A 27,181-nucleotide genomic window follows, 5' to 3' on the forward strand; every position below is an offset into this window, starting at 1 on the left:
AAACAAATGCAATAGTGACTGTCGACCTATCCACCACGTTTGAGTCAAATTGGATAAGAAATATGAGTTATCATGGTTACGGACAGACAGACAGACAAGCAAGTGGTTACAATACCCCTTCAAGATTTATTTATGCTGGGGCGCTCAACAGTTTTGACAACTGTCGTTTGACAGAAATGAAAAGTGTTTATCATGTTTTGGTGAAGGTTGCCGTCATCTCCATTGGTAATGAAAGACGCCGAGCTCCTGACTGTTTGTGCTTCTTTGCTCTCTGCCAATGTTCCTTCTCTCCTCTTTAGCTGCAGCCAAAACCACAAGTATATCCATGGCAGGGTTGGCATTTCATGTGCAAACCTTTCTGTAGTAGTAATATGCACATTGTACTCTGTGCTGGGTTGACTTGGAACTTGTAAAGAAAAGATGATGTAGAAGATGCACACTATGCTCCAAAAAACACCTTTAATTGATACCAAAGAAATTGTGACGTTTCAACCCTGTTAGGTCTTCATCAGGTCTCCATGTACATGTGACCTGGCTTCAACCCTGTTAGGTCTTCATCAGGTCTCCATGTAAATGTGACCTGGCTTCAACCCTGTTAGGTCTTCATCAGGTCTCCATGTAAATGTGACCTGGCTTCAACCCTGTTAGGTCTTCATCAGGTCTCCATGTAAATGTGACCTGGCTTCAACCCTGTTAGGTCTTCATCAGGTCTCCATGTACATGTGACCTGGTTTCAACCCTGTTAGGTCTTCATCAGGTCTCCATGTACATGTGACCTGGTTTCAACCCTGTTAGGTCTTCATCAGGTCTCCATGTACATGTGACCTGGCTTCAACCCTGTTAGGTCTTCATCAGGTCTCCATGTACATGTGACCTGGCTTCAACCCTGTTAGGTCTTCATCAGGTCTCCATGTACATGTGACCTGGCTTCAACCCTGTTAGGTCTTCATCAGGGGGGGGTTGAAACGTTGTCAATTAAATTTTTTTTTATCAATTACATGTGTATTTTGGAGCATAGTGTGCGGGTTCTACATCCCTTTGACAATATATGACAAGGTCTGCAACATAACTAAATTACACTTTTTACCTTCATAAATGCGTAATTGAATCAGTCTTTATTAGGGATGCTCGATATTGGCTTTTTTACCGATACCGATATACCGATATTGTCCAACTCTTAATTTCCGATACCGATATCAACCGATATATTATTTCAGGTAATTAACATTACATATCTCTTGTCATGTAATTAACACAACATTATGCATACTTTGACAATAAATAAAATAATAATTAGTTCTTACTTTATTGCCTGGGAATAAAGGTTAAATAAATGTAAAAAAAATATAATAATAAAAAAATTTGAAAACCGATAAGATATTTTCCGATATCAAATTTGTATGCCAATATCGGTAGGCCGATAATATCGGACATCCCGAGTCTTTATGCTTTGTGTGTGTGGGTGTAATCAACAGGGGATATTTAGTACCGGAGAGCACTACGGTACTGGGTGAGCTTCATGGAGTCCAAGGCCACCAGGAAGGTTTGTTCTGCTACATCCTTTGCCTGAAAATAAATTATCCTCAGTGAAATGCAATGAAATATGTAAGACAAGATAAGACCTTCAAGATCTAGTAGGTATTATGCTTCATAATATTAAAACAAAGGTAAGTGTTTTTTTTTTTGTTCTTGTGAAATACATTAGCGGATACGAGAGCGGAGATGTTTTGTATCCAGAGAAATGTAAAAACATGAATTAATTGCTGACGTGCTGCTGACCTTAGTAGCACTGGAGGTGGAGGAGTAGCACATGATTCCAGCGAGGACTCCTTGGACAGCAGCCGAATAGATCTGAGACAAGAGCCTAGAAGAAAGAACATCAACTCCAAACATTAACACCGGGCATGGTTTTTATTCTGGAATTAAATCAGTTATGAAACTCCACACCGTAGTAGTATCACTTACAGGAGCTCTGACTTCTTTTGTGGTATGTTGTCATTCCCTACAAGTGAAACACACAAGGAGGGTAAGTAAACAGTGTTGCACAGTCCAGCTCACAGCCATCCTAAACTACTATTATTCTATTATTCATCTCAAACTGAAGAAGACTTGTCACAAATCCGCAAAAAGTTCTACCTCCCTGGGACCATCTGTAAATTAGATTAGATTCAAATGTATTGTCATTACGAAGTCACAATGAAAAGAGTATGTAATGTAACAGTAAAGTGCAATATTAATATGCCATGTACAGGTGATTAAACTGGGTATGAAATATATAAATGAGTACTACTGAGTGTAGTGATAATCAGATGTATGTATAGATAATATATGTACAGTGATGCAGGTATATACCATAAGATAATATGGTATTAAGTCATACTGACTAGAAAGAGTAGGTAAGGGATATGTACAGATATAGATATAGTATCTACAGATATGTAAAAAGGATTATATGCAGGTATGTACAGACAGTTGTGGGTAGATGTTAGTGTTGTCAAAATACATATCGATACTGAATATTTAAAACGGCTTCAATACTCATTTCCAGAAGTACCGATACTTTCTGCAGTATCGGTGCCAGCTGGCCGGAGCATTTATTAACGTTACGCGTGTACTGGTGTAGGATGGGCTCCGGCTCCGCTCGACCGAACGTTGGCAACGGGGTAGTTGTGTCGAGTTCATGCGTGTACTGGTGTAGTGGGCTCGGCTTGACGTTACTCCGTTTCCATGAAGTAATAGGTGGCCAGCTAGCTAGCATTAAGCTAACGGAGGAACGACAGCTAACGTTAGCTAATAATAGCGTTGTTTACAAACTGAAGACAGGGCTGCCTGCCCGGCTGTGAGGGGGAGGAGGAAGAGAGAGAGAGAGAGAGAGAGAGAGAGATTTCTCCGGAGCTATGGCTATGCTCGGAGCATTTATTAACGTTACATAGCATAGCATAGCTCCGGAGAAATCTCTCTCTCTCTCTCTCTTCCTCCTCCCCCTCACAGCCGGGCAGCGCAGCCCTGTCTTCAGTTTGTAAACAACGCTATTATTAGCTAACGTTAGCTGTCGTTCCTCCGTTAGCTTAATGCTAGCTAGCTGGCCACCTATTACTTCATGGAAACGGAGTAACGTCAAGCCGAGCCCACTACACCAGTACACGCATGAACTCGACACAACTACCCCGTTGCCAACGTTCGGTCGAGCGGAGCCGGAGCCCATCCTACACCAGTACACGCGTAACGTTAATAAATGCTCCGGAGAAATCTCTCTCTCTCTCTCTCTCTCTCTCTCTCTCTCTCTCTCTCTCGTCATAACTAGGAAGGTGCGCTCAGTAGACCTAAAATCTCCAGCAGCCACTCTCTCTTTCTCTCTCTCTCTCTCTCTCTGATCTAAAGATAAACAAAGGGTTTTAAAAGTGTATTTATCTTCTCGTATAGTACCAGAGAGAAGCTGAGGAGAATCAACCAGCAACTAAAGCAAAATGTGTTAAAAAGAAAAAAAAAAAAAAATTATAAAGTATCGATACTTTTCAAGGTATCGTATCGAAGTCGAAATTCCAGTATCGTGACAACACTAGTAGATGTAGATATATATATATGGTAAGAATAAATATATATGGGTATAATTATATACGGTATATCATACAGAGATATATGGGTTATATGTATATTCAGATATATATGCGGTAAATATATAGATGTATATATACACACCTGAATTTCAAGCCCTGATGGCTGCATGTGAAAACAAGACGTTTGAGCTCACCGAGGTACGGGGTGTGTGTGGTCCCAAAGAAGTAGGTCCGAGAGCAGGCGAGAGGTCCTTTAGGAGACACGCACTGCAGGACCTGAAGACAGAATGGGTTACAGTGAGTTCAGTAAGACCTGCCCCTGTAGGACCACCAGCCCTCCAGCCACCAGCACTGGCTAAAGAGGTCATAGCAGGGTTCCAACACGTTACATGCTATGTGACGGAAAGGTTGACGTATGCATTGAGACTACAGAGGGAAAGGTTTGAGGAGAGTTGTTGAGGCTCACGACTCGAGGCCAGACATGGAAAGGTGGATGGAGAATATATATATATATATTGGTTGTTCTTAAAAAATTACATAAAATAAAATAATGTTATTTAAAGAAATTACATGACATAACTACATATATCGGCAGCCAGACCAGAATTTACAGAGATTTTGAACACATTTCCAAATCTTTTTGGGCATAATCTTCCATAACTTCTCCAGTCCTGGAAAAAAATTCAGTGACTTTTCCAGGTTTTCCATAGGAATCCTATGAAAGTTATAACAGCTGAGTGTTGAGTGGAGGAGATTCCTGGCTGCTCAGCCAGGTGGTGCTGCTGGCCTGCTCTCCTCTCACCAGGTGGTGCTGCTGGCCTGCTCTCTCCTCTCTTCAGGTGGTGCTGCTGGCCTGCTCTCCTCTCACCAGGTGGTGCTGCTGGCCTGCTCTCTCCTCTCTTCAGGTGGTGCTGCTCGCCTGCTCTCTCCTCTCTTCAGGTGGTGCTGCTGGCCTGCTCTCTCCTCTCTTCAGGTGGTGCTGCTGGCCTGCTCTCTGCTCAGCCACCAGGTGGTGCTGCTGGCCTGCTCTCTGCTCACCAGGTGGTGCTGCTGGCCTGCTCTCTCCTCTCTTCAGGTGGTGCTGCTGGCCTGCTCTCTGCTCACCAGGTGGTGCTGCTGGCCTGCTCTCCTCTCAGCCAGGTGGTGCTGCTGGCCTGCTCTCTGCTCAGCCAGGTGGTGCTGCTGGCCTGCTCTCCTCTCTCCAGGTGGTGCTGCTGGCCTGCTCTCCTCTCTTCAGTTGGTGCTGCTGGCCCGCTCTCCTCTCAGCCAGGTGGTGCTGCTGGCCTGCTCTCTGCTCAGCCACCAGGTGGTGCTGCTGGCCTGCTCTCTGCTCACCAGGTGGTGCTGCTGGCCTGCTCTCTCCTCTCTTCAGGTGGTGCTGCTGGCCTGCTCTCCTCTCTCCAGGTGGTGCTGCTGGCCTGCTCTCTGCTCCGCCACCAGGTGGTGCTGCTGGCCTGCTCTCCTCTCTCCAGGTGGTGCTGCTGGCCTGCTCTCCTCTCTCCAGGTGGTGCTGCTGGCCTGCTCTCCTCTCTCCAGGTGGTGCTGCTGGCCTGCTCTCTGCTCCGCCACCAGGTGGTGCTGCTGGCCTGCTCTCCTCTCTCCAGGTGGTGCTGCTGGCCTGCTCTCCTCTCAGCCAGGTGGTGCTGCTGGCCTGCTCTCCTCTCTCCAGGTGGTGCTGCTGGCCTGCTCTCCTCTCTCCAGGTGGTGCTGCTGGCCTGCTCTCCTCTCTCCAGGTGGTGCTGCTGGCCTGCTCTCCTCTCTCCAGGTGGTGCTGCTGGCCTGCTCTCCTCTCTCCAGGTGGTGCTGCTGGCCTGCTCTCCTCTCTCCAGGTGGTGCTGCTGGCCTGCTCTCCTCTCACCAGGTGGTGCTGCTGGCCTGCTCTCCTCTCAGCCAGGTGGTGCTGCTGGCCTGCTCTCCTCGCTTCATTTGGCCAAACTCAGAAGCACTAGTGGTGGATATACGGCTGCCGTTTCCTTTCATTATCTTCATGTCTTTATATGGATTCCGCTGGATTATTGATCTCAAGACTCTTGTATTAAAGGGGAATACCACCCATGTTAAAAATGCACATAATTATGTTCTTCTTGTGCCCCAGTACACTTAAGTCAGTATTTGTGAACACGCACCACTCTCTCCTGAAGTTAGAAATCAGAGAGATAATAACCCTCCTCCAACCCTCACAACAATTAGATCTGTGACTTTATGAGGCCATCAAATGTTAGTGTGAGCAAACAGCCAAATGAGGTTTTAATTCGGGTTCAGACATATGGTAGAATTAGAAACCCAATTTGGGTGCAAGAGCTCACACAAACATTTTATGGCCACATAAAGTCACAGATCTAATTGTTTATTTTTCAGAAATAGCTTTATTTCCTCAAAAAGTCAAGATTTTCATAGAACTCACATCCATCTGGTGCTACTTACTGCAATCTACACACTATGGATGTCAATCATGAAGATGCACATCAGCTTAAGCACGTGGGTAAACTCCATTTTCACCCGTAACAAGATCCGACATGTCGGACCACATAGTTGCAGAGCCGTGTCATTTCTCCCCCGCTCACACTAGTGCCACCCGGGCGAATATGAACAACATGCACTTCCCAGCAAGTCCAGCCAATACAACGCTAGATCAATGTGTCACAGCTGGTACCAGCACAGGCTGTGGGGGAACATAAGCCTTTTACATTATGATCTCTTTTCCATGTGCTCTATATAATGTACAGACGTGTGACACCACCTAATATCCTTCATACTGTACACAACGCTGAATATGTTTTGTGCAACCTGGCAGCCCATAGAGAAAGAAACCGGCGCTGGTGGGACAGATGAGGAACAGCTGACTTTGTCTTTATCATACAAATTGAAGTGTAACATTAGGCTACTGCCCAAGTGCCCATATCAGAGGTATTTGGGTAGTAGCTACAGTGCGAACAATGTGGCCGCCATTGCGGCCTGCGCACACCTGTATGTAGTGTTGTTGAGCATAGATATATATAGAACACTAGATAGCTTGCCCGCGCTGCCGGCCAATGGAGAGCGACGTCACTGAACCGCCTCCATCTTGCCAGGGGCAGCCTTGAGTGAGAGTGAGTGAGCTGCACAGACAAAAATACTCATAACTCGCTGAAATATTGACGGATTTACAAACGGTTTGGTTTATTACAAGCATTATTAACGTGGCTATGATTCAAGCGGTTTGTAAAAAAAACATCTTTAAAAAAAGAAATTTTTTAATACTATGCTGCTTAACAACAAGGAATTCATTACACAAATTAAAGAAGCTCTCACAGTATTCCTACGGGATAATGCAAACGCGGAGCAAGACCCCAGAATATTATGGATGTCGGTAAAGGGTATGATCAAGGATTTCACGGATAGATTTTCCTCCATATTGCGCAAAAATCAATGCACAAAACTGTCTGAAATGGAAACGCTTTACTCAACGCTTTTTAATTCTTTAAAATACAACAACTCTACTAGACTAGAAAACCAAGTTAACATTCTAAAGACAGAGATCAAAGCAATATACAGACAAAAATCGGAAATGCAAATACGCAGCACAAGACAACAGCAGTATTTCCAAGGTTCTAAACCTAGTCACCTATTAGCCATGCGATTAAGAATTAATGCAAAATTTGCAGATATAACTGCCATTAGAAAACAACAAGTACTTGTAACAGACCCCAAAATAATAAACGATACATTCAAAGAATTCTACTCCGACTTGTATAATTCAGAAACGACCTTTGATCAAAACAAATTAGACACATATCTTAATCAAATTACTCTCCCTAAACTTTCGGAGGACGACGCTAAACAGTTAGAAGCACCGATCACATTATAAGAACTCAAGAAGGCCATATCCGGAATGAAAAACGGTAAGGCTCCGGGAAAAGACGGTATCCCATCAGAAATGTACCTTTCTTGCTGGGACATATTTGGACCCTTATTACTAAATATGATCTTATACTCAGTCAAGGAGGGGAGCTTCCATAAACACCACAATATCGCACTCATTTCAGTCCTTCTCAAAAAAGACAAAGACCCCACTGAGTGCGGTAGTTACCGACCTTTAAGCCTCCTCGGAACCGATGTCAAACTGTACTCTAAGATATTAGCCATCAGATTGCAAAAGCATATGACGTCTTTAGTTCATCCGGACCAAACTGGCTTCATAAGAGGTCGCCTGATCAATGATAACATAAGGCGAATACTGCACGTACTAGATGCAGACAAAGAGGACACCACACCTAAGGCGATGCTATCCCTGGATGCTATGAAAGCATTTGACAGGCTGGAATGGTCGTTTCTATGGGCAGTATTAGAAAGGATGGGGTTAGGAAAAGGATTCATTGATATGATTAAAGTACTATACAAGGACCCATCGGCCATGATTACAACAGGCACATTCATCTCCGAAATCTTTCCGGTATCACGCTCAGCCAGACAGGGTTGCCCTCTTAGTCCCGGACTATTCGATCTATCATTAGAGCCTTTAGCACAATTTATAAGACAATCCCAACACATAGAACCAATCGTAATCAAGGGCACACAACATAAAATTAGTTTATATGCGGACGACGTAATATTGTTCATGCAAAACCCCAACACCACATTGCCGCATCTACTCAAGTTGATAGAGAACTTTGGTGATTTATCGGGATTTAAAATAAATTGGCCGAAGTCGGCTTTCCTTCCTCTTAACATCCGTGCAAAAAAAGACACAACCCTCCCAGGCGCGATACCCATGGTTAAACATTTTAGATGCTTGGGTGTGGAAATATTTCCCACCATAAGACAAACGGTGAAGCACAATTACACAAAAATACAGAACAAAATCAAAGACGACCTGGACAGGTGGGCAAAACTTAAAAACTCAGTACAGGCAAGGGTATCAATAGTTAAGATGGATGTATTACCAAGAATCAATTTCATCAGCTCAATGCTACCGTTACCTCCTCCAGAGGGCTACTGGAAAAGATTACAATCCTCCACATACAAATTTATTTGGAATAACAAACCACCTCGCATAAAAAGATCCACCGCACAGAGAAATAAAGCAGACGGTGGCATGGCAGTTCCAGATTTTTTACAATATTTTAAGGCTTTCACATTAAGACCATTGAAAATATGGTTTGATCCCCAGGCTTTGGTATCTTGGAGAGAATTGGAAGAAAACATAGTAGCCCCACAGAGACTGAAAGACATAGCACACACTAAACTTTCAATCAAGCATTGTGAGCGGGAATTTGGCCCCATAATTACCCATGCAATCAGAACATGGCGGGAAACACAAAAGAAATATCCTAACCCTCAAAAATGGCATAATCACACTCCCATATTCAATAACAATGCACTCTTAATGGGAAAACGCCCTATAAGATTCCCTATATGGGAAGAGCAAGGCATACACTCATTAGGGGATATTTTTAATAACCAGGGCTTCTGTAGTTATGGCGAAATATGCACAAAGTTTAACCTCACCGAGTCCACATGGCTTTTTTACATACAGTTACGACTATGTCTGAGGTCTCACGGTGTTCCATTACTCATACCAATTGAACACCACAGATACCACAAATTTTTCTATGAAAGAGAAACATTGGGAGGTTTTGTATTAGGTTTTTATTATCAATTACTAACGTCCTCGTATGAAACCCTTCAACTAGACACTGTCTGGAGGAGGGATATACCAGACCTGGAAAATGACTTTGATTGGCAAGGAGCCTGGGCAAATGTCCGACTTACATCAAGGAACCCGGATCATCAACAAATCAATCTGAACTATATTCACAGGACATACTTGACTCCTATAAGACTGTGCAGAATGGGGCTTAAACAAGACTCCAAATGCTCCCAATGTACAAATGGGGACGAAGGAACATTTATGCACATGTATTGGGACTGCCCACCAGTTAAGGCATTCTGGAAAGATGTGTCCCATCAATTATCAAAACTCGTATCTTGGAATATACCTGTACACCCCTCGGTATTACTATTGAATGATGTTTTTGAGTTTGCAGTGAATCCACAGCTAAAGAGATTGGTTTTATCGGGTATCACAGTAGCTAAAAAGCTGATCGCATCACGCTGGTTTCAACCGGAAAAAATGTGCCGGAAAGTTTGGTTTCTTACATATCTCGATGTGATATATCAAGAAATATCTACAGCAAGAATTCTGGGTCTCAATGAATCCAAAATGTCAATGTGGGTAGAAGTGGTGGAGAGAATAAAAGCTAGCTTATAATGGTAGTGTCTGGTTAGGAGTGAGGGATAATGGAGGTACTATCCAAGGGGGGGTCCGGGAGGGGGGGGTTCGAGCTGGAGCATATGTGTGTAGGGTTTTAGAAAATAGGTATTAGGGGTATATTCTATACTAACATTTATATAATTGTAATTTCGCTGGATATACACTGTATACGGTTAAAATGTTATTATAGACTATTTTTGTTTTATCTTGTTTCTGTACTTGCATGTAATTTTAACCACCTTGACTGAAAGTTTCATTATGCATTATGTGTTGAGTACTGACTTTTAATAATTTTTGTTTTGCAATAAAAAAAAATATAAAAAAAAAAAAAAAAAAAAAAAAATTATAAGTATGCAGTATCATAACTACATCTTTGATGTTTATAGCAAACCAACCCGTTTGTAAATCCGTCAATGTTTCAGCGAGTTATGAGTATTTTTGTCTGTGCAGCTCACTCACTCTCACTCAAGGCTGACTGGGGCAAGATGGCGGCGGTTCAGTGACGCTGGTGACTCCGCCTTAAGCTATCTAGTGTTCTATAGATATCTATGGCTACAGTATTCAGTGCAAACAATGCGGCCGCCATTGCGGCCGCCATTGCGGCCTGCGCACACCTGTATGTAGTGTTGTTGAGTGCCATACAAATGTGTACAGGGAGCTCCAGCCTGGACGTGGATGTGTCACTGTATCCCACTGCCATACAAATGTTTATCACATAATGCCCCGGGCCGTTGGCTCTGGTATTGTCATCATAGCTTTAAAAAATAAAAAGAAGAAAGTTAAAACGCTGATGGCAACCTATGCTATTGAACCTATGAAATGGATTCAGGAACACTATCTTCAAACAATAGCCCAAATCTGAATAGCTCCGATAGATAGGTGAATAGATAGCACTGTTAAAAACTGGTTTGAGTCCCTTGATATTATAGCTCACTTTTCATACGTTCTATGGAATATATACAGTATATATTTAAGAGCAATAGCTCAACAGGCCATAGTATATATGGTTATTATATCACAGCTGAGGGTCGTAGTTTGGAGAAACAGAGTTTAACTGGGAATCCCTGTTCAATGTGAGGTTAACTATGTAACCGATCGTCCTGCTGTATTCCTAAAACTGTAATTTATCAGTCTCCCCAGTTAGTAGCTAGATTAATACATTTAGTGGAAGTGGCAATAATCAAATAATCTGTATAAAACCATCGCTTTATCCATTTGATTCAGATGACGCTAACAGACATTTTGAACCTCTCTTGGTCCATAATATGAGCATATCTGCCTGCCGTGATGCGAGGGCTTCCCCAATCTCCTCCGCAGGACCGCCTAATTTAAGAAGACTACATTCTTTTTCCTCAGACGCAGAGTGATATTGATTTGTGAAAAGGAATTACAATCATTATACCATGGCTATGAACCGATCATATTACTTGATTTGAGCTACCCGTTTTATAAATAAATAAATAAATATATATATATATACGCACGCTGGGGCCCTGTTAATTCTCTTAGCTTCATGAGTTTGCATCATACAGCTAGTAGTGTTGTTAGGGTAGACTTTAACCTTTATTTTTATTTTTTATTTGCATGCGTTTGTGAATGAGTTGTTGTCATTGCGGGTTGAGCTTCCTCAGCTTCTCTCTAGTACTACATGAGACATATCTTTTTATGTAATTATGTCACTAAATTACATAATTAATCCAATATACTTTATTATAGAGGTACTGTGTGTTCTCGAGCACCATGTCTTACTAAATGAATTACTGACCATAGTAAGTAGTAAAGTATTTTTCCTATCAATTGCCACCCAGCTGTGTGTTTTAAAGAAGTTAGCTTCGCTGTCTGGGACATGTTGTTTAATACTTCAGTGGTGTGGAAACGAGAGCCGTGACCAGCCGGTGTCGGTCCTGTAACGTATATGTGCTAAATCTGTTGTGTGTTAGCACCCCTTGTTTGGCACTGCTCTGTAGCGCCGTGTAATACCTGCCAACTATCTTCAAGACGAGAGAGGAGAGGAGATGAGTTAGCAGTCAGCACAGTATGTGTGTCACTTTCTGAGGCATTCGCCTCAAAGACGAAGCATTTCCAAACAGCAGTCCAGGGTATCTGCAGGCTTAAAGTAAAATGTAAGGGCGCTCCAGCAGCACACCACATAGCGCGCTGAGTCGCGAAGCGCTCGTCCCGGGTTCGTTTCCCAGTCCCGGCGACCATTTGCCGCATGTCTTCCCTACCTCTGCTCCCGTTCTCCCTCTCTCCCTCTATCGGTCCTGCGTGGCCAGAAAAAGCTGAAATGCTATAAATAAGAGTTTAAAAAAGTAAAATGTAAGACTTTTTAATACCACGGCCCACGCCAATTTGAATTATCGCGTGTTCCATACAAGCTCTCGCCAAGAGCACCAAGCTCCCGGTAGCCCCGCAAAAAAACAACGACTTCAATACAAAAACATTTCATATATTTAATATTATTGAATCTCCCGACAGCCGGGCTGCCGCACCAAAAATGTAATACCTGTGCAAAAAATAACGTTTACGGCATTCAATCGAGAATTATGAATTTAATACTTTTTAATACCCCGCAGATACCCTCAACAAGCTAACAGTGACGAGACCTGCAAACTATTGTCAAGACGAGAGAGAGGAGAGGAGATCAGCAGTCAGCACTGTGAACGAGAGGAGGCGGAGCTGTTGGGCAGCGCTGTCTGTGTGTGTGTGTGTGTGTGTGTGTGCGTGTGTGTGTGTGTGTGTGTGTGTGTGTGTGTGTGTGTGCGTGTGTGTGTGTGTGTGTGTGTGTGTGTGTGTGTGTGTGTGTGTGTGTGTGTGTGTGTGTGTGTGTGTGTGTGTGTGTGTGTGTGTGTGTGTGTAGCCCCTATTATGTGTGTCACTGGCTATGAACACAGAATGGCAGATAAATGGCGGCAATCATCTTTGTGCCTGACCTCTTGCTGTAAAGAAGAAACTACTGTCCAACGCCGAGCTCTCGCCGGGAAGTTTGTTATACACTACTGTCGTAAAACCTCCATCAGTCCATCACGTTTGTACGCGTTTAGGCGTGCTTACTGTAAAAATATGAACTATGTGTGCGGCGCGTTGCCATCGCTAATGCTCTTCCTGCGCTGCTCTCTCAGTATTTTTATGATTATATAGTTTACATAAGAGAAGAACATGACCATATGACCAGACAAGCTACGTCAGGCCATCTACTGGCACCTAAACCCAGAACAAATCTACTCAAATCTTCTGTGACTTACAGAGCTATCATGGAATGGAACTCATTGCCAAGCTACTTCGTTGAAATAGAATCCAAAACCACTTTCAAGAAAAAATTACCATCAATTAAATACCATCTACCAACGAGCATGCACTGAATTCCCTTATGGCATAGCGGTGAAAACCAATTGACTGTTAATTGTATTTATGTTGATGGCAGTGAGTGCTGCTCAGGAAGCACTATTTATTTGATTTTAATTATTTTATTTGAATACCTTTTACTAATAAATATCTTGTACAATATCATCCTAACTGAGGATGAGATTGTTAATGATGTTGATAATGATGTAATTGATGTTGATAATGATGTAATGTATTGAATATTGTTTGTTGTATTGTTGTGCCGGTAAGTGACGGACCCCAGGAAGAATAGCTTTTGTCAAGTGCAAAAGCTAATGGGGATCCTAAATAAACATAAACATAAACATAAACTCTCACCATGTGCCTGGCGGTGGAGCCGTGGGGCCCGGTGCTGCGGACCTGGTGACTCTCTGAGGGGAAGTTGAAGGAGTAGCTGTCCAGACTCTCCGCGGAGGAATGGCTCCCAAATAACACAAAGGGCTGCCTGCTTTTACTGAGACAAAATCAAAAACAAAAACCAGATTTATATTAGACTCTGTCTCACTACCAGTTATTATGAGGTAAACATGACGGAAGTTTCCGTATTGAAGATTATCTTGAAAGTAATACCTTTTGTCCGTGATGTTCCTGGAGATCAGCCCGTGGGAGTAATAACTACGGAATGCCTGTGGATTTACAAGAACATATATTGTACATTTTGCAGAGTGGCGTTAACGAATGAGGCTAGGGACGTGTAGCGCTTTAAACTTTTAAAACACATAATGGGAAAAATACCTCTCCTGTCTGCGCCTCAGACAGCTCCAGGATGGACAGGTGGCTCTCCAGGTCCATGCTGGAGTAGAAACTATTCCACTGCTTCTCAAAGTTGACCAGGTCCTGCGAAAGACAACTTCTGTGATCACCCAGACAGCGGATTACAAGGTTCTCCCTATGACTCTGTGACACGGTGGTGCCGTGAGTGTAAACATCAAACACTCTTCTTTCTTAAAGTCTATAATGTTGTCAAATGGGGACCTCTAGGCCAAAGAGCCCCGCTTGGAAATGCAATACATTTTTTTTTGATCTGATGATCTGATCTGATTTTAATGTACAGTCTCCTCCCCATCATATGTATATGTTTTCTGTCAGGATCTCTGGGTAACAGTACTGTATATTTGCATATCGTATATGTCACAAATGTAACAGTACGATATACCTGTATGTCATGTATGTCCGTCCCTATGTCATAAATGTCATGTATGTCGTGTATGTCATAAATGTCACTATGAATTGAACATGGGGGACCCTGATGTAAACAAGACAAACGTCTTTCTCTGGTCTGCATCCCCTTAATAATTGTGTGTATTGAGCCGTACTGTATTGTACCCATTCTGCAATCTGTTAAATAAAGTTTTCATTCATTCATGATTGGGTTGGAGTTTAGTAACTTGTTTTATTGTGCATTTCTCCAGACCTCTCTTGGTAGAGCCTGAGGTGTGGCCAGCAGTAGCAAACCCTCCCCTGTACCCACTGAAATCCAACCCACACATCAGACCAAAACATGTAAACGAAGTGCAATACCAAGGGGGGCTCTTTTGCCTAGAGGTGACTATTTGGCGGCAATACAGTCTACCTTTTGATCCATTATTGATCAAAACAGATTGGACATTTTAAAATGACCAAGTGGTGCAGTACCACCACATTTTTAGGCAGAACTGAATGATCAACATATTGATCGCTTGATCGATATTATCATTGATCTTTTATCTTTATCTTTTATTGATACAATCTGTGTGTATGTGGGTGGGTGGGGGGGGGGGGGCTAGCAGAATAATAATTTCACTGCCAATGTAGACGTGATAATCTGTGCATAACAAATAAAGACCTTAGACATTATAATTATGAATGATGATCAAAATGGAGAACAGGTGAACAGATGATGAAGCAGAGTGTTACCTCCACCAGGAGGTTGTCCAGGGACACCGGGTCTAGTCTGGTGTAGATCTGCCACAGCCTCTCGCTCATGTCCATCAGCTGGAGAACAGGGGGATATGATGATAGAATGAAACTACACAAGGGTACAGCAACCTACAGAAACACTTTCCCTCACAACTGGGACAGCTACAAATGTATCCTTTCAACCATTTATTATATATTCAAATATATATAATATATTAAATATATTATCACCGACATCCAAGTTGGGGGATCCCCCTTTGAACAGCTCTTCTAAGGTTTCTCTCCTCCACGTCACCTGTGGTGCTTTTTCCTTACCTTCGCTGGGGTATGTCTAAGAGTGTTGCATATTTGGATTTTATGGTGGATTTTGTTCTTGATTAATTGTGATGTTTCTTCTTGACTTGCTTAAAGACTTGTCCAGCCCATGGGGGGCATTACCTTGTGATTTCGGGCTTTACAATTTTTTTTCCCTACACGATTGGAACATGTTTTGTTAAAGGAAAACTCCAACATTTTGGGAAATTAGCTTATTTAACATCTTCCCTGGAGTTAGACAAGAAGATACATACCTTTTTTGTCTATCTGCATGCATTAGGCTTAGGGAACGCCCGCACCGTTAGCGTAGCTTAGCTTCATCACTGGAAGTGGTCAGACTTTTACCCTGAAGTTCCCTACAGTCCCCTACAGTCACGAAATACACTCCAAATACAACTCCAAAACGTTCCTGTAAACATGTTGTGACCTGTGTCTTTACTACGTGGAGAAATAAAAAATAATTTAATTCGACATTTACGTTTTCTAAGCAAATATACTCGGAACAATCTTTTGCCTAACCACTCCTCTCGGGGCGCAGTGATTTCACGCAATGCAGTGCTACTTTCTAACGTGACGCCAGTGTTTGTTTACATTTTCATTTCATTCAAAGGATCCGAACCGATTGAATTTTATGGATACCATGACTGTGGTAAGTTTTCATTTGTGTTTTTAGATGGAAGGCTGTATTCCATCTGTCTAACGTTAGCGAATATTGTGAGATTGATGAATAGGACATACCGTTGCTGGACTATCGACCTAGTTAGCCCCTTTCCTGACTGCGATGCACGGATACAGGGTTTGGGCGAGTGAATCCACACTCGTGGTATTATTATAACTCATTTATTGTGTAACGCTAGCCCCTTAAAACTCAAACATATGTGAAGGTCTAAATCTAGGTAGGCTATAGGTTAAATATGGCTACGCCAACCTTCAGAGCCTTCCAACAACCTTTCACTTTTCCACAACCATTGTTTTTTTGTTATTATGTTTTTGGTAGATTTTTATTGGTTTTTACTACCGGGCAGTCCGGTAGAGAGAGAGAGAGAGAGAGAGAGAGAGAGAGAGAGAGGGGAAGAATGGGAGACAGAGCAGGGGAAGACATTCGGCAAAGAACGCCGGGTCCGGGAATCGAACCCGGGTCGGCCGTGCCGCGACGCAGCGCGTTACGCGGTTCGCCACTCGGGCGCCACCACAACCGTTGTTTTGAAGGTACCTTGTACTTCATGGTGAAGAAGCTGCCGCCACCGATGCCTTCCAGGGCAAACGCCTGGATGATGGGCCACTTCTCCATCATGAACATGTCGAACCTCTGCACGTGCCCTGTGAACATTTCAGATCAAGAAGAATTACTTCCGCAATATGTGTAATTACGCTGTAATTACAGGCTGCCTTGGTAATAAGTGGAACAAATTAGTGGTTAGCAAACATTTGCACTTCATCCATCTACTGCACCGTAATAACACATCTTACATGTATGGTAGTTACTGAGCTAGAGAATGACTTCAGAAGCATTCAGAGGTTGACTGCGTCAACAGGTGCATGACTTTGGTGAGTAAATGGAGGCCTTTCATGGAATGTTTAGAGCGCCCATTTTCCCACCATGTTGGAAGAAACAACGGTTGCTAATATGAGTCACTATCAATCAATCAATCAATCAATCAATCAATCAAATGTATTTGTATAGCACATTTAGACATGACACTTGTCAACCAAAGTGCTTCACAGTGAGTCGCATAGCAAAACAATTATAGAAAGTGCTCCTAAAGTATAAAATAAACAGAAAATATAAACAACCAACGGACAGACAAAGAAACAGAACAACATGTCAAAACAAACAAGGCAAGAGTCAGAGTGAGTCAGGGAAGGCTAGGGAGTATAGATGAGTTTTGAGTTTAGATTTAAAAGACTCTATGGAGGGGGCAGATTTGATGGGACTATATGAGAAATATATCCGGGCTTTCCCTAAACAATGGTATAGGGGCGCAGCGCCACCATGTGTTAAGAAAGAAAGAAAGAAAAAATATATATATACTTTTTTTTGCAGTGAAAGCTTGGGACCAGCTTTAAAAACAGTGATTGCTCTGTCCTCTGTTCCACTGTGTGTGTGTGTGTTTTCATGTTCAACGTTAAACTATTTTTAAACTATTCATCCTTATACACTGTACTTACCGGTAAATAAGTTTAACTTATTTGGAACTTACCCTTGTGTTTGCTATTCTATTTCAATTATGTTTTTATAAAGATTATTGCAGATCTTTTTGCCTCCCAGACAGGGGGGGGGGGGGGGGGGGGCACACAGCCTTCCTCCGGACAATCCCCTAGTTGAGACTGGGCACCATCTTGTTAGAGAATACTGGGGGAAGCACTGTATATCAACAAGAATTGTGTAATTTGGCGTCTACTGGATCCTGTAAAGAAGTCACGGTGGAGCGGTAATATCATGCTTTTCCAGTGTTTGACCTAGTCTACCGCTGCGCAGGAACTTGGGCCTTTTGGAGAGTGGTTACCGGTGATGACAGGGAGCCATGCTGGAAGAAAGAGGACTACACAAGCCTTCTGTGGCGATGATACCGTACCCTGGGAGCCATGCTGGAAGAAAGAGGACCACACAAGCATTCTGTTGTGATGATACCGTACCCTGGGAGCTGTGAGGCACTCCGATACGACTGCAGTCCTGCACCATGGAGACAAAACTGGAGATCTTGAACTCCTCCGCTGCCTCTTCGTCTTCATACTGCGTGTGGAGGAAGAGAGGGGTCTCAGGGGACGTCACAGAACAAGGGGAACAAGGGGACAAAGTGTGCCCGGAGGAAGAGTTCTGATCAGACACCGGTTTTCCCATTAACTAGGAGTGTGACGCTACACTCGATACACAATACGATTCACGATTCTATATTATCATGATATTTTTTTTTACATTTGAGTGAAGAAAATATATGACTGGAAAAACAATAAAAAAAATTTCCCTAGATTTCCACTTGTAACAAAATGTTGTGTTACAGTAAACATGTTACATCCTAATAATCTCATCATAAATGGAAATAAACAAAAAGGTTTTGCTGAGTTCGAAATTCTGAGGGGTTTTGCTGGTATGATTAGGGGTATAATAAAAAATTTATCGATGCGCCGAAATCATGATCCATTCTCTTGTCTCCACAATGCATATTGTCACATTTTTACATTGCGATACATTGCAACGTGAAATATTGTCACATCAGTTACTACGGTTGGGTGCCGAACTCCATACTTTTAAGGGTACTGACCGAATTACATCGGTACTACCGATTCACTCTAGATCAATCTGTACCAAATGTCGGTACCTTTACATGTATAAGAATGTAATATACTAGACAAGAGGGAGCCTTTTCCACAAATATATATATATTACTGTCCCGTCTCTTGGGTCTTTGGAAAGACCAGACGAGGTCAGAGGAGTTTGATAATATTAACTGAGGATGGCCAGATAATGTTGAAATGTATACATTTAAATAAAAACATAATACATGATCATGCAATTTATTTTGTGTGGTGTGTTACAACAATGAATAACAAAATGTTCTAAATAAATAACAATGTTGAAATTGAGAAGTTTGGACTTCTTTTTTTACAACTGAAATTGCAGAGAGTCAAGTAGCCTACCGAAAAAAGGTACCGATACCAAATTTCAGGAACTGGTACTGGTACCAGTATCGGTTCAAATGTGACTGGTACCCAAACCTACCAGTTACAGTCAACTTGTATAAATGCCACGTTACCAACAGTGTTCCATCGGTTCTCCTATTATTGCCTTCCTGCAGATTTGACTCACTATTCTAAAAACCGACATGGAAGTGTATCATAGCTGTTATGTGCGGTCGGTCTGCAGAACAGAGAGCGGCTGTTCACCTCTGCTGTGGTCATGCAGTAGAGATGCAGGTTCCTCCAGTGGGACACGTAGGGCAGCAGGTAGCTGTAGTTCACTGGGTTGCAGTACAGGTGGACGCACTCCGCCTTGATCAGCAGGATCACATCTGGTGACGAGAACAAGCGGTAAGTGGGCGGTCAGGTGGCGTAGCGGAGATTGTGCTCGTCACCAATGCAAGAGGCTGCGGTCTCGACTCCCGGAGAGTCAGCATTGCCTTGGCTCGGGCTGATCGCTATACTAACTCGTTTGGCTGAGTTAGGGGGAGGGGAGCCGTGGGTGGGTCCTGGGCGTTGTGGACAGCGACCCCTACAGTTCGGTCGGGGCGCCTGCTCAGCGAAGGTAGGATCTGGTGAGAGGTAGTGCGGCCTCCCACACACTACACTCTCCCAGTGAGAATCTGCGCGGCCAGGCTGGCTGCCGGCTGGCTGCACATGCGTCGGAGGAAAACATGTGACAGTCTCCGGCCTCTCGGACCAACAGTAGGGGAAAGTGCGCAACAACCAGGAAGGGGGTTGGGAATTGGCATAACGACTAACAGTGGGATGGGAGAAAAATCGGAAAAAAAGAAGGAGGGGGAAAAAGATAATAAAAAAAAATAAACAAGCGGTAAGTGTCTCATACAATGTCAGGGTATCTGCAGGTTTCAACAAGTTACTGTACATTTAAGACTTGAAGAAATTTTTTATATATCACTTAGAGATAAATGTAAATAATACCAATTTCACAACCTCACTAGCAAAAAACAACAACACATAGCGACACTGAACTGGTGGCGCTGCACTTGTGCGCCAATTTAATTTCTTGCACGTTCCAATTTCCATACAAGTCCTCGCCAGACGCACCAAGCTCCCAGTAGCCCCGCAAAAAACACTGACTTGAATACAAAAACATTTCATATTTAATATTATTTAATCTCTCCTTTAATCTCAGGGATTAAAGCAAAACAAATCTCCTGACTGAACTTTTTTTCAGGCCAAGTCATATTCTTATTTTAACCTCCACTGTATATTTTTTTTATTTAAAAGCGTTAGCGTTTTAAGGGAACTAGATTATTTTGAACATCTTTTCTATTGCCAGTTTGCTTTTACGTAATAGCAATGCTGTTTTCAATTCATTAAATAAAACTGATTTTTTATTTTTTTTTGCAAGGGTTGACTCTGACTTTGTCATACAAATAATCAACCATCTACATACTGTAACTTTTCAGTGCACGTTTTTATTTACATTGTGACAACTGAACAAGCTTATGAGTTGAACAAGGAACAAAACAAGGGAAACACTGCAATAATACATAATGCAATTTTACAAAAGCAAGAAGTGCAGTTTACATACAGAAAACTCCTAATTCTGGGTTTTACGCACGCATAACATTACACTCATATAGGCTAATTTGCTTGTGTAACGTTTATAGATGTAGGCTATAGTTAGGCCTAATAACGTCGGCTTGTGTGCCTATTTGTGAGCTCCCGCACAGACGTGATGGAATTCAAGTTCAAATTTGGATTGATCACATAGGCAGGCTACACATGGTGTAGGCTACATGGCAGTGAGATTCATTGTTCTTGTATGCTCTCTCTCGTATTATTGTTATAGGCTATTGTCAAGAAAGGAAGTACATTATTTTGAGAAGCAGTCTCCTAGCTTCATTAATCCTGATCCGTCTCAGCCACAGCATAACTGAGAGCGGCTATGGCAAAGATCATAAATAGACTACTGTAAATAAAATAGCCTATAACATTATAAAGGATAGGCTATAGCAGGGGTTCCCAACCTTTCTTCCCCAGAGCCCCACGATTCCTTGGAGACATAGGAATATGATATGGTATAGGCTACTGGTCCGTCAGCGAGGAGATAGCCCACAGTGGATAGCCATTTGAGAATAGGCTATTATGGCCAAACGAGGGTAGACTAGGCTATAGCAGCCTATAAATATTATTTAATGTTTTCATAAGCGTAAAGAGATACAAGGACAACAGTTAGATTAACGATCAAGTTAGTTTACTGTATGCAGGCTTCGCAGGGCTCTGTGTCTTTGTCATGCGTTATACTGTTGCATAGTTGTATAATTTATATAGGCTACCTAATACCGACATCAAAATAGATTGTATGCCTCTACAAATCATATTATACCAGGTAGCCAATTGATGGAAAATCTGTCACGACTTGCAATCAAATTGACGAAAATCCGTCGTAGCGACGGAGAACTTCAATCCCTGTAATCTACCTGTGCAAATGAAATTCAAGACTTTTTAATACCTTTTAAGGCCTTAAATTGAGAATCATGAATTTCATACTGAAAGACTTTTTAATACACTGCAGATACCCTGAATGTATTTAAAAGTATAACAAATCTAAACAGGCTAGCAAACGGGGGTTCCGTGGCCGCCGAAGATTTATTTGTGGTGACAAATTAGGATGTTCAGTTTTCTATTCAACATTAGTTGTTTTATGCCGTGACTGTTATCACCTCAGTCTGGTGGATGTGAAAGGATTAAATGTCTCCGTCGGTGCCTTATTCCTGTCATCATCATAAACATATATTCTTAACAATATGTGGGCTACATTTTGACAATCTTGGCAATTTTTACATAAATAGATAGATAGAGAGATAGATACTGTAGAGATAGATATAAATAGATACTGTAGATAGATAGATAGATAGATAGATAGATAGATAGATAGATAGATAGATAGATAGATAGATAGATAGATAGATAGATAGATAGATAGATAGATAGATAGATAGATAGATAGATAGATAGATAGATAGATAGATAGATAGATAGATAGATAGATAGATAGATAGATAGATAGATAGATAGATAGATAGATAGAAACAGGCATAGGCATATTGTGTCTTGTATAATGTATATTGGAGTATATTACATTGAAACAGACAGACAGACACATACATACCTGTACGTATACATAAGTAATGTGTCTTTCATAATGTACATTGGAGTATATTACATTGAAAACAAGCTAACAGACAGACAGACAGACAGACAGACAGACAGACAGACAGACAGACAGACAGACAGACAGACAGACAGACAGAGAGTGAGTTAGATAAGAGGGCCACCCCAGCAACATTACCATCCAACACCTCTTCAGGGAATTCCTCAAGGACGTGTTCCAGATTTAAGAGGTTCTTTCCATATAAGCCGTGGAACAGATAATCGGCCAGTTCACTACAGCCTTCATTATATCGGCTGTCAATTCCTGCAATAAGAAAAGAAAAAAATACATTATTTTATATATTGGCTGAACATGCATCAATACTTCCTGTGCTGCTGTGGTTACAGTCACAATAACACAGTCATTTTGACCATATGAATGTGGGGTTTGTTCACATGGGACTAGGGTTGGGTCCCGAACTCCGTACTTTTGCTAGATCTGAACTCTGATTCACGCTAGATCAATCGTTACCAAATGTCGGTACCTTTACATGTTTAGTATAAGAGTGTAATATACTAGACAAGAGGGATATATATTACTGTCCCGTATATTGGGTCTTTGGAAAGACCAGACAAGGTCAGAGCAGTTTGATAATATTGACTGAGGACGGCCAGATAATGTTGATACCGGTATTTTAAACATTTAAAAACACAAAACATGATCATCCAATTTATTTTGTGTGGTGTTACAACAATAAATAACTAAATGTTCTAAATCAATAACAATGTTGAAATTGAGAAGTTTGGACTTGTTTTTTTTTTACAACGGAAATAAAAAAAAAACTTGTTATTACTGTTTGTACCGATACCGAATTCAGGAACTGGTACCGGTATCGGTTCAAATGTGAACAGTACCAACCCCTAGATGGGACTCACTTAAAAACTGGGCATCTCATATGGCTTGCTGTCATGCACCACGTCCAAAGGGTGCATGACAGCGATAATAATGTTGGAACACACCAACATTATGGGAAATGTGTCGTCTTCTCCAGAGTCAGATAAGATGATTAGATACCCATTTCCCCTCTGTGCGTGTTCAGTATAAAGCTATCCGTCTGCAAGCTAACCTAGCTAAACACAAATTAATTGAAGCAGATATGGACCAGCTAGCCTAGCTATAGGCCAAAAACACCTCCTCTCCAAGAGTTTTAAGCTAGTAGGGCCTAACAAAAATAATAGTTGGTTTCCTGTTGGTTGTCAGTTTGGCCATGGGTAGGTAGGGATTTTTTTTTTTTTTTTTTTTTTTTATTCTTTCCCACGGCGACTATGGATAGGGAATTTCTTTATTTAATTAACCCTTTCACTGCCACACGACAGAAGGTTAGCCCTTTACTATCACACAACCGACGGCGATGCTCCATCATTAGCATCATTAGCTCCGCGGATGCGGAGCTAATGATGCTAATGATGGAGCATCGCCGTCGGTTGTGTGATAGTAAAGGGCTAACCTTCTGTATTGTCACAGTGAAAGGGTTAACCGGCTGTCGTGTGGCAGTGAAAGGGTTAAAATGTTCACAACAACATGGATGCATGTACTCTGCCAGCATGTTTAATATCCATAATACTAAATGTTTGACTAAGATTTCTATGAAACTTTATTCTAAAAAAAAAAAAAAAAAAAAAAAACAGATTTTTTTTTTTTTTAATATATAATTTTTTTTTAAACTCATAAAATATATTGGGTCGCACCTAAATCGGCAGGGTCGGTCGGCAACCTGAAACCAACCATTATTTTTGTTAGGCCCTAGTAGGCTGCTCCGTATCTGCTTCCATTAATTTGTGCTAAACTAGGCTAGCTTGCAGCCGGATAGCTTTCTACTGAACGCAGAAGGGAAATTGGTATCTATCTTCTTTTTTTTGTATTTTATTTTTTTATTCTTTTTTAAAACAAACATATAAACAAACATGACAACACACGATAAGATATACAAGCATTAATTGTCAGGGCACATCCAATGAGATCACATTTTGGTTAGTTGTTTTATATAAGATATACCCATAATACCTGTTATCTAAAAAAAAAAGGTATCTATCTTCTTAAGTGCATTTGCCATAACGCTGGCGTGTTCCTTTAATGTTAAGGTTAAGGTAGGGGTGGGTTTATAGTATACATGAGAAGAAAAAAGAAATAAAATTGCTTTCTTACTGTCTTTTACTATTATGTATTATGCTACTATGTCTATACTACTATTTACTATGCCTATATACTACCTACCTAGTTCAAGTTCAAGTTCTTTAATAGTTGTCATACAGAAGTACAGAATACTTTCATACAAAATGCTTCTTACTGTTACGCTCCAGAGACTGTGCTAGACAAGATAGTATCAAATAACATAATAACATAATATAGCATGAATTTAGAAGAAGAAAATGAGGTCACAGTGTTCGGTATAGACATATGTACAATGTTCTGAGTTACCATATAATATACAATACACAATACTATGCAGTGTACTAATGTACAGTACTATCTAGTGCAAAGCAGAAATGGGATGAGGTACAATTTTAGGTACAATTTACAGTAAGGTGTACGAGTTGTAGTGCAATCCTTCATCCATAAATATAAAGTGTGGGGAGTGGGTGCTACAGTGTGTTTGTTTAAAGTGGGTGTGTGCTATACCTACTATGCTAATATATCTATACTACTATGCACTCAAGAGTGTAACACTCAAGTTCAACACTGCTAGACGAACCATAACCTTTACCCTTAGCCGCCACCCTTAGAGATGTACCCCTTGATATTGACTTGTTGTACACAATTTGTAAGTCTCTTTGTATAAAAGCATCAGCTAAATTACTAAATGTAAATGAGATACCAAGTCTTTAGGCAGTGCGTTGTCCACATACTGCACATTCTTGAATAGATGGGTTTATAGGTGAAATAATAGCCTTTTGGATTTTTCTAACCCCAATTAATCTGATCAAACACACTCAAAATAAACAAAATAGCCTGCAGCAAATACAATCACAATCTCACGTGTATGTGTTTTCTACTGTTAAGTCATTTTTTCTCAAGAGCACAGTCAATCAGCCATAGGGAATGAAAACAAATGGTATATTTTTGTGGTGGGTGGGATAACCATTTTGTATAAGGGTTCGGGCCTATTTTGGACAGTACAGTCATGATGCAGCAGCAGCGTCCATTGGAATAATGAGTGATGGATCTGAGATCATCTAACCTACCGAGAGAACACAAGATGCCATCAGCCATGGTGCTACCAGAGCCACCATCATCACACAGCAGGGACTGGACGTGACGCAGACGTGAGCAGCTGAAAAAGTAAACCAAGAAGAGAGAATCAGTGTGGTTTTGATTGATTGATTGAAAACTTTATAACAGATTGCAGAATGGGTACAGTACAGTACGGCTCAATACACACAATTGTTAAGCGGATGCAGACCAGAGAAAGACTTTCGTCTTGTTTACATCAGGGTCCCCCATTTTCAATTCATCATAACATACACGACATAAAGATAGACAGTACTGCTACATCTATACATTTATGACATACCAGATTTGCAAATACAGTACTATTTGTGATACGAAAAAGAGTCCAGAAAAGAGAGTATATACATTTGACGTAGAAACTGTACATTGGAGGAGGTTGGGTAGGTGGGGTGGGGTTGGGTGGGTGGTTTTTTTTGCTTAATGTAAATGACATAAATCACCAAAGCAACGTCGTCATTCAAAAAAAAAACATTGACACAAAATGCGGTCAAACCAAGGTAGTTCGTTAGCTAATGTGGGGGAAACGGCCAACGGTAACGTCACCGATATGTCCCCCGAGCTTTGATCGTCGTCCCCCGGTCAGTGAACCCCAGCGAACAACGGACAGCTGTTTGCGCTATAATAACGCTATAGCTAGCGCCGTTAGTTTAGCCCACTAACCTACATCGTCGTCGCATAAACATAAAAATCGTCGTTTACCTGACAGCCGGGCTCATTCCCGGATATTTCCCGTTGACTCTCCGTATACCCGCCATTCTTTAGTTGTTAAATTCACGTAAATTCACCGAACAGACCGATTTTGTTCAGGCGGAAAACATATTTTCCATCCTAGCTGCCCTGTGGCCCCTGGAGAACGTCTCTACACACAGGATCCAGCATAGCAACCGACTGTACCATTCCATGTTTGGGAGGGGGGGGCGTTATAGAGACTGCCGCCGTGAGATTGTGTTGTCGATGTTATTGTTGTTGATGGAATCATAAAATCACATACTATTCATTCTTGTACTTTTATAAGCGTGTCTGTTTAAAGTGTGATGCACTCGTTTACAATGGGCGATTGGATTTTCATAATAGGAGGATATAGATTCTACTGCATACGAATGTGTCCCCCTCCATTACGCCACGTATTTTTTAGCCCCTTTGACAGCAGCGCTAGTAGTCAGCAGGCCACCGCGGCGATGGTGCAATCCTTATCCCACCACCACATCTACATGGAGGGTCGCTGCTTGTATTATAAAATCAGATCATAACACTGACATAATAACTGTAGCCGAGCGTGAATGCATGCTTTCTGCTCAAATAGAATACGTGCCCTGCATAATAAAGTTACACGTTGCATATAATATAAAGGTGAGTTTTTTTTTACATGATTAATTGAAAATGGGGGACCCTGATGTAAAGAAGACGAAAGTCTTTCTCTGGTCTGCATCCCCTTAACAATTGTGTGTATATTGGGGCTGTACTGTATCCATTCTGCAATACAATTTTCAATCAATCAGGTGAGGCTAAACAAAAACATGTTTGACAATACATATTATTCTATTCAATTATGTATATGCGGTGCAGCGGTTCTATTCCCCTAATAATTTATAATAAGTGATTAATGGCTTTTTCAATATTATGCTTTTGTCCAGGATTCGATTTTTACATGGAAACATGAAATTGGTCATTTTTCTGTAGTAT

General features: G+C 41.6%; 1 protein-coding gene across 1 annotated transcript in view; it reads right to left on the minus strand.

Moving 5' to 3' along the window:
- The window catches only part of dnaaf9 (dynein axonemal assembly factor 9), a 60,306-nt gene extending 33,968 nt beyond the window's left edge, over window positions 1–26,338 (minus strand). The window contains exons 1-14 of the mRNA XM_084310134.1: window positions 26,198–26,338; window positions 25,453–25,541; window positions 22,409–22,534; window positions 19,294–19,418; window positions 18,046–18,142; window positions 16,622–16,728; window positions 15,091–15,168; window positions 13,930–14,031; window positions 13,765–13,820; window positions 13,513–13,648; window positions 3,752–3,833; window positions 1,966–2,002; window positions 1,780–1,864; window positions 1,490–1,566 (exon numbers count right to left, since the gene is read on the minus strand). Of these exons, the coding sequence (XP_084166260.1) occupies window positions 1,490–1,566; window positions 1,780–1,864; window positions 1,966–2,002; window positions 3,752–3,833; window positions 13,513–13,648; window positions 13,765–13,820; window positions 13,930–14,031; window positions 15,091–15,168; window positions 16,622–16,728; window positions 18,046–18,142; window positions 19,294–19,418; window positions 22,409–22,534; window positions 25,453–25,541; window positions 26,198–26,253 (1,253 nt within the window). The 5' untranslated portion in view covers window positions 26,254–26,338. The remainder of the gene's footprint in view (window positions 1–1,489; window positions 1,567–1,779; window positions 1,865–1,965; window positions 2,003–3,751; window positions 3,834–13,512; window positions 13,649–13,764; window positions 13,821–13,929; window positions 14,032–15,090; window positions 15,169–16,621; window positions 16,729–18,045; window positions 18,143–19,293; window positions 19,419–22,408; window positions 22,535–25,452; window positions 25,542–26,197) is intronic.
- Window positions 26,339–27,181: the final 843 nt, after the last annotated feature.

Source organism: Notolepis coatsorum (assembly GCF_963971535.1).
Source record: "Notolepis coatsorum genome assembly, chromosome: 3".
Taxonomy (NCBI): domain Eukaryota; kingdom Metazoa; phylum Chordata; class Actinopteri; order Aulopiformes; family Paralepididae; genus Notolepis; species Notolepis coatsorum.